Source organism: Mus pahari, chromosome 9, assembly GCF_900095145.1.
Source record: "Mus pahari chromosome 9, PAHARI_EIJ_v1.1, whole genome shotgun sequence".
Classification (NCBI taxonomy): domain Eukaryota; kingdom Metazoa; phylum Chordata; class Mammalia; order Rodentia; family Muridae; genus Mus; species Mus pahari.
The window spans coordinates 68,142,952-68,151,918 of NC_034598.1; the positions used below are offsets into that span (position 1 = coordinate 68,142,952).

General features: G+C 40.7%; 1 protein-coding gene across 1 annotated transcript in view; it reads left to right on the forward strand.

The window, feature by feature from the left end:
* Positions 1-208: 208 nt before the first annotated feature.
* Positions 209-8,967, forward strand: part of Otogl (otogelin like) — a 140,098-nt gene continuing 131,339 nt past the window's right edge. The window contains exons 1-3 of the mRNA XM_021204277.1: positions 209-260; positions 1,328-1,367; positions 2,367-2,415. Of these exons, the coding sequence (XP_021059936.1) occupies positions 209-260; positions 1,328-1,367; positions 2,367-2,415 (141 nt within the window). The remainder of the gene's footprint in view (positions 261-1,327; positions 1,368-2,366; positions 2,416-8,967) is intronic.

Genomic DNA, 8,967 nt, shown 5'->3' on the forward strand with positions numbered 1-8,967 from the left:
CTATCTAAAACCTCAGATGCTGTGTGTGGTTGGGAAGCCCCGGGTTTTTCTTTTCAGTGGCTTTATCCCATAACAGTATTCATTTGAATCTGAGCACACAACGAACACTCACCCTTGTAAGATGCCATCATAGTGAAGACCGACACTTGGGTTTCAGTCCAGGGAGAAAGAGTTCACTGAAATGAGCTTTGTGAAGAAACGCAATTTGATGGTACCTTGGCGCACTCTCTCCCTTCCTATACTGCTGGTTTCATTACAAGGTAAGAGCTGTCATATCTTGACCTTCTCTCTCTCTTGAAACTGGTATTGTTTCCTTTTTTGTTAATTCTCGAGTGTTTTGACATCCCGAGAACATGTATGTACTAAATCACCTTCAGACAATTTTACTGGAATTTTAAGAATGTAGAGAATTTTTACCCTTGGTGTGCTTTGAGTTTTCTTTACGTGGCTATTTAAAGCCATGCCTTTATCGTGCTTTTATGTGCAGTCATTCTGACTCCTTTTTCAAACATGAATTACAGTGATGTCCCATGTGTAACTTAAGCATTCGAAACTTTGTAATAATGAGAGAGAGAGTAGTTAAGGCTACATCATGTCATTAAAATCTAAAAATTCAAAAAGGGTTTTTAGATCTAACTTTAATATTTGAGGTTATGAATTAATTTTCCATTTTTACAACAAATTTACCTATAAATTTGTATTTATTAGAAGTCTTTATGGAGATGGCATTTATTTATATGTACTTTTTTTTTCTTTTTTGATCCCTGGTAAAGGGTCTAGAGTTTGGAGCTTATAGGGGAAATGGAAGAAATGTCAGGCATGTGTGAGACACAAAAAAGTCACAATTGTCCCATCACAGAGGCCCTTAGCTCTCATGGAAAAAGATGCAGGATGCTGGTCCAGATGCTGTGTGGAGGGGCATTGAGATTGGCTTGTTCAACATGATCATTTTGTTTTGCATCATGCTTAAGCTTGCCAAATACTAAGTGGTAGGACCAACTCTAGAACAGCTCTGGGATTCCACGTCTGGCCCCACTCTGTTGCATGACAGCACTTTGCACATCTATAGGCACTGGTTATGTTGTGTGATGGCACTATGTAAATCTACAGGCATTGGCTATACTTTTAGGAGGGCTATTGCTTGCCCCAGGTATATTACAGATCATTCGCTGGTCAGAATCCTCTAAAAAGAAAAAAAAAAAAAACTAGCAGCAATTCTTAATGCATAGTTTAGCCTTTGGATAAAAATGATCTGTTAGATAGCAGAACCTAGAACAAGCTATTTGTCTGTCTTGCAGTCTCACCAACCTGTGTTTATCTCTGGCAGGATACATTTGTGCGTCATCTGTCCTGTCAGACACATCAGAGTGAGTATTTCTTTGTCTTTATGCTCTGAAACATCAAAGGAAGGAGAACATGCCAAACTCAGTAGACAGCTGTGCCCGTTTTTTAAATAACAAGTGAAACCTTTACAGAAAGCATAAGATCTTCTTCCTTGAAATATTTCCAAACATTAGAAATGACATTCCCTTTCATATTTGTGAGAAGCCTTGGTGTGGTCCACTGCCTGTAGGTACTAAAAAGACATTTGCTTCACTTCAAAGATTTGTGAAGAAGCTATATCCAGTAATATGTGTCTTTACATTTTTTTCCTGTTGATATACATTATTGACTGTAAACGTACTACATTTTTAACATAAAGTAAAACTACTTTTAGTGATGAAATGGATAAAATGGTTATAGTAATAAATAATGAAATAGATTTTTTTTACTATTTTTCTTAGTGAAAGAATCATGCTCATTTGAATTTTAAAAATATATTCATCAATAAATATAACACAAAATACGAAATTCCATAGAACAGATGTATAACTCAGTGAATTAATGATTTGGTTTGGATAACTGCCAATTAAATGTCCTTACATTTATATCACTCTATTTTTTTTTTAGTGACACAGAACAGATGAAATTAAAATATTATGTATGGGAAAGTAAATGCACCTTTGGTAAATACCCACTTCACCAGACTCACGAAGTTCTAGGAAGAAGAAACTACACCTGTTGGTGCTACAATGTTACACTATTTTGTTTATCTCTCAATCTCAAAGTTCCTTCCTAAAATCCAGTTTATATCAGAGCCTGGAGAGATTTGGGGACAGTCCCGAATTTTGTAAAATGAGACAGCTCCACCACCCAAATCTCACCCTTCCATAGAGGGGAGGGGGCCCTTTAAATGTTGAACCAAGAAAGGCCTCTTTGATAAAAGTGATGGAGATCAGGAGGAAAACACCAGCTCCCTCTTGGGAAAGGCTGTTCAGGTTGCCCAGGGGCCTCTGACTACACAAGTTCTTTGTGTTTTCTTGCAGAAGTGAGTTCTATGAAAAGGAACAGAGAAGGGCTCTGTTAGCAGTGCAGGTAGGTTATGCCTCAGATGGAGAGAGGTAGAGAAATAACTCATTCTGCTTTGGATTCTGCTGTCACTTCAACAACGAGACCTTTGTGGGGGGAATGAAATGCTCAACACAAGACAGAAAAGAGTAGGGAGAGGCCAAAGCATTTCTTTGCAGCTTTTATTATTTTATTTTATGTTATTATTATTTTATTTTATTTTATTTTGCGACCCTCAAATATATTCAGTTCACATAGATTTGTTTGGAATGAAACACTTTTTTTTTTTTTTCTTTCTCCTCGTTCATCTTGGTAAGCCTGTGCTTGGGCTTCAGTGTTGACAGGGAGTGCATACCATCTACTCACTAGGACATTTGGATGATTTAGAAATTAATGACCTTATTGGGCGGGACAATAGCATCAAGGCAAACACACACAAGAGCAAGTGGAGAAAGACTAAAATATCGTGAGTTAAAGACTGCAAAGCAGCATTAGACATGTTCTCATGTACTGACAGCCTTCATGTTTTCTAAGTAATTCAGTTCGTACATATTTCTAAAAAGCAGTATACTGTTAAATTTGAGTACTTGTCACCTGCTTCCTTTTCTATGTAAAGGATAGTGGGTAATATGATTCCATTTTCACCAAATTATAGTTTAATTGTTCAAATGGATGATCTCTACAGAATATTTCTCTGTGAGAGTCAGATAAGTTAAACTACAGATTTTATGTGGGAAAAACAGTTTTTTTGTTTTTTGTTTTTTGTTTTTTGTTTTTAGAAGTAATGTAACTTGAACATTAAATAGTTAATAGCTTAAATACTCAAGGGAGCCTTTGACACATGTTGAGATACAAAGTATCCTTCTTTTATTATTTTTAATTACGTTTAGTTGTGTGTGGGTATGTGAGCCCATCCTGAGTTGGAGTTGGAGTTCCAGACGGTTGTGTGAGTCCTCAGATTCCGGTCCTAGAACTGAGTTCAGGTCTTGTGGGAGAGCAGGACGTGCTCTTAACCAGCAAGCCGTCTCTTCAGCCACTGAAATGTAGCTGTTTTAAGTATTTCCTGATAGATGCCTTCATTGCATATTTTATCATAGTAAACCGAAGAGAACAGAGAGATAGAGAGGTCAAATGTGATCTTATGACAGTTCAGATGGCAGAACAAATTCTTGGTTTTTCCTCTCTCAAGACTAGAGATTCTTGTGTGTGTGTGTGTTGATTTGTACCTATGCTGTGGAAGCCAGAGTTTGATGCTAGATAACTGTTTCTATTGCGCTACACAGAGTCTTTTACTAAACCTAGAGTTTACTAGTCAGTGAGCTCCAGGACTCTCTTTCCTTAGTGCTAGTATCCCAGACATGTGGCCCGGTACCTGGCTTTTAAAAATAGACTGTTCGTATTAGTACTTTGAGAACTTCCTATAACATATTCTAATCATAATCGTGCTCACCTTATCTCCTCTCCCGGCACTGCTCAGATCTACCCCTACCTTCCCATGCTCCTCCCAAATACTCACGGGTGCGGTGCAGAGCCATCCCTTGGTGAATGAACGGTTGACTTACCAGGAGCCAGTGCTGAACGTACAGCTGACTTGGTCTCTTCCGGAGTCCTGGGCAGTTAGTATCTCCTCTGATAACGGCGGATGGTCTCTTCCCCATTTCATGTCAGACTGTTGACTGGATTCATCTTGTGCAGATCTTTTTTTTTTTTGGTAGGGGTGGGGTTGAGACAGGGTTTCTCTGTGTAGCCCTGGCTGTCCTGAAAATCACTTTGTAGACTAGGCTGGCCTCAAACTCAGAAATCTGCCTGCCTCTGCCTCCCGAGTGCTGGGATTAAAGGCGTGCACCACCACGCCCAGCGCGTGCAGATCTTATTGAGAGAACCACGGCCATAATAGGTCTGTGAGTGTGACCATTCTGTCACAGTTGGAAGATGCTGTTTCAGTTCAGTCACTCTGACCTCCGTCTCCTACAGCCTTTAGGTACATTCTTCCCCGATGGTCCCTGGGCCTTGGTTGTGGAGTAATAGAAGTGATTCATTTGTGGCTCAGCACTCCACACACTCATTCCTGGCGTGTTGTACATCTCTGGGTTAATTGACATCCACATCAGAAATAAATGTCTCTGAGGAGCTGAACTAATCTTTAGACATAGAGATGGAAAGTGAGAGGGCAGATTGATACTATGCTTATTTAGCAAAAGAATAGTAGCTGGTTCACCTCTGGGGCCTGTGAGCTGCCCAACCATGGCCAGATTTACAGTACCAGTAATGTCTTTCCTCACACTGGCCTTGAATCAGTCAGAAAGTGCTTGGTTGACCATATAACATCTGTGCTACTATTGAATCCATAGGTCCATGATGCCACTCATATCACTCCTGTAGTTCACAGAGGTCACAACTAGATAAGTTATCAATAGATAACTTTCAGTCTCCCCTATAGGCTACTTGGCACATTTTGGGTACTATGAAAGCCAGGGAAGAAGGTTGCTTCTCTATATTTCTTCATGTCCTATGACCAAAGTTTATTGTACATGGCTTTGGCTTTTTATGTGGACGTTGGATATGCAAACTCAGGCCCTTATGTTTCCATAGCAACTACTTTATCCACTGAATCATCTACTTTGTCATGCGTTGTTTTTTTTGTTTGTTTGTTTGTTTTTGTTGTTTTTTTTTGTAACTAAGAATGACAGTGGAAACAATATTTCAGTGTAGGAAGTATTTTTTATTAGAAAAACTGCAGTAGGGGGATTGTAAGTTTAGGGCTAGTCTGGGCTGTAGAATGAGACCTTGTGTGAGAACAACAACAAAAAGAAATCTCATATATCATGTAAAGCAGTTAAGATGAATTTTCTATGATAAGAAGGAGGTGATTGCCAATGGAGTAGATTGGCAAAAATCCATCTGCATAACTCAGAAGACAATCTGTTGATGAAAAAGCAAACTTCCGTTCTGGTGAGCTCGATTGAAAATCTTGTGTGAACGGTCCATCCCCTAACGTTGCAAATAAAGAGATCCGTGGATGGGACGGAACCCTGTGCATTCACATACCCTCAGGATCTGTGCAGTGTACCCACTAGGAGTTAGGTTAGTGCCCCTCCTCTGCTACTAAGAGGGATGTGCTTGCTTTGTCTTCGTGTCTGTTTTAGGCAGGACGAAGAACAGGAGGCTCACATTTCTTTCCTGTAGCTAGTGGACACGTGTCGAGATCATTTCATGTCGATTAAGTTTTCAAGGGAGAAATGTGACAGGGAGCGATGAAGTCACAGTCAGGCAGTGCCCCCGCTTAGAAATAGGCTTTAAGGCTACTCATACACAGCTCATCCCTGTGTTGTAAGCAAACAGTGCTGATGGGTGGATAGCTGTCCACAGAACTGTGCTGGTGGTGATGTAAGCATGCACAGCCCTGGCATAGATTTCTATAAATGGCGTACATGTGATTGTTGCTGTGATTTCTCTAGAGAGGGCACATCTCTGTGGTAATGGTCATCCTCCTGTGGAGGTGCAATCCAGAAGGAGAAAGAGTGGTTACCCTCTTTTACTGGTTCTGTGAATATGTGCACCCACAACAACATTCTTTGCATTGCATTCAGTGATTCTTCGGAAGCAGGCACCGAGACCAAGGCTTAGGTGAACAGTCTCTGGAAAATACGCACGGGAGGGTCAGACAAGAGTGAGAGAAGAGAGGGAGAGACACAATTCAGGGCATGTGACTGGGGGGGGGGCTTCTTGTGGTAGGCATCTAGGGCTTAGTCTTACTGGGGACGTGATAAATAGCCTCTCTTGTTTCTTTGAGGGATGGGGAAACCGGAATATTTATCACCCATCAATTCCTGTTTTCCTACTGAGCAAAGAGAGGAGCTAGTGTGTCTGAAATAGCCTAAAAGCCCTGCTTGGACTCTGTCCTCACGCAGAGAGAGAAAGCTGGGCCTGGACTTGAAAGCTCTGCATTCCCACAGGAACCCAAGGGAATATGATATGGGCTGAAAAAGCATTGCTGGAGTTTGCTTTAGTCATAGCTCTAAATACCACGAGAGGCAGATTCCCATTTGAACTATATCTTCTTTTTCCAGTTCAGTTGGTACTTGTTGCTGGCTTGCCAGGAGTCCTGTCATGCAGAATAGCCATGCTTGTAAATTTAGAAACTTCATGTCTCCAGGGATCTGTAAAGAAATCATTTTCCGTGCAAATGGTTCATTGAATCTGAGTCACCACGAGTTATTTGACGTGATGGACATAACATAAAAATGAAAAGGCCTCACTTATTAAAGTAGCATACCGTTCTGAGTGCAGAAATGTTCCAAAGCTAAAACTGAGTGTGGACTTTTACACTTGCAAAATGCACTGTGGTGCTGGATAAACAGATGTGTCACCGAATTGTCAGGAAGCTAGTGTGTTAAGTGGTCTTTAGAGGAAGTCAAAGTTGAGTGGAGTAAGAAACAAATATATGTATTTCCCTTAGTCCAGTGTATATTCATTCATTCATTTTGCCTGTATGTGTTTGTGTGTGTGTGTGTGTGTCTCTGTGTGTATGCATGAGTATGTGTGTGTGTGTGTGTGTGTGTGTGTGTGTGTGGTATATGTAGCATGTGTGTGTTCTCATACCATGGCATGTACATGGATGTCAGAAGACAACTTTTGGGAGTCTTTCTCTTTCCACCATGTGGTCCTGGAAATCCAACTCAGGTTACTAGGCTTTACCTGAGCCTTTATCTTCATAGCCTGTATATTTAGTAACAGTAAGAGGCAGCAATCCTGTCCTCCTTATTATATGCTTGAGGTATTATTAGTCGATTGTTTCATTGTATCCTCCTGATTCTGTAAGGGAGGCACTGTTACTCTTTTTTTATTTATTGGAAACTGAGGCTACATGGACTAGATAATTTGTTCAGGTACTTAGGTCAGTGTGAGGCAAAGTTGAAGATATTATACGTTTGTCAAACATAAGCGGTGAGGGATTGTTTTCTACTGCAAGGGTTGGCATAAATTATTTCAGAGGCAAAGAGCTTTGAAGATGGTGTGTGCCCAGCAATGTTAATGCTGGTTTGATTTAGGCAGCTGGATACAGTATGGTGGAAGAGAAAATTAAACATGGCATCATGGTGGGACCATGAACATAAAACTGTTTGAAGACCAGGAGAATAAAAACAGAAGGGATTGAGAAGTGAGGATAAAACATAGATCAATTTGCGAGGAGGAAGCCCTAGTTTGGGGAAAGGAGCTTAGAAGTGACTCTTTAAGAGTCCTTAACAAATGAGAGAATGTAATAGTAGTATCATGTAACATAGGGTGAGTTCTGTTTAAAGAACAAACTGAGGAGTTAGGGAGATGGACCAGTAGGTACCTGCCACGAGAGGGCAAGGGCCTGCTTGTGGTTTAGATCTTCAGTAAAAAGCCAGGCATGGCCTTTTGCCACTAATTGCAGAGTGGGGAGGTGCAGACAGGAAGATCCTGGGAGCTGATTGGCTAGTCGGTTTAACTGAGTCCCTGGGCTCTAGGTCAAAAAATACCTCAAAAAATAGAGTAGAGTAATTGAGGAAGGCAGCAAATGTCAAACCTTGATCTCCATAGGCAAATGCGCCTCCCTATGTGTATACACATGAGCGACACACACACACACACACACACACACACACACACACACACACACACAGGGAAAAAAAATGCTCAAATCAAACTTTTCATGTGTGAGAATAATCATCAGATTAGAAGTCAAAGATCTTAGTCCTTACATCACGTCAACCATCTTGCTTATCTCACATCCTGTGCCAGTATCCTTAACATCCCCAGCTACTCAATTTGATAACCAGGTAGCAAAGTTTGAGTGTGTGACTTCAGGTGAATATAAGTACCATTGGTAAGTCAATGACCATGAACTATAAATGCAATCAGAACTGAGTTGGGCTGATAATCTATAAGTGACTAGCTCTAGCAACATATAATTATTTACAATAATTCCTAAATCACCACATTTCATATGGATCGTTAAAGGCAGTATTAGTTCCTTTCTTACTAGCCTTCGGTGAGAGGCACAACTCCGAAAGCTTACAGGACAGTGTTTACTCCATTGCTATACCACACAGTGAAGCCGGTGCCATTATGGTTTCCATATTACAGATGAACAGGTGGAGGCATTCCGTTGATAGGAAATGTCCCTACATAGAAGTAAAAGGTCAGAGGGTGTTTCTGTGAGTGGCGTTTTCACAATCTGGTATGCAGGCAGGTCAGCCCTGACTGTATCAACCCCTTGAGCTTCCCTTAGCTCACTCATATCTGAAACTGTCAGGGAACTGTTACTTTTGTATGCAAAGAATCAGTTAAGACAACAGTGTCTTTTTATGGCTCCTTTCACAAAGGCATGATGGAATTGGGTAGGCACAAGCTGAGTGAGGGTGTAGAGGACAAATGCCCTGTGTAAGTAGCCAAAGAGAGGAAAAAGAAGACGAAGAAGACGAAGAAGACGAAGAAGAAGAAGAAGAAGAAGACGAAGAAGAAGAAGAAGAAGAAGAAGAAGAAGAAGAAGAAGAAGAAGAAGAAGAAGAAGAAGAAGAAGAAGAAGAAGAAGAAGAAAGAAGAAGAAGA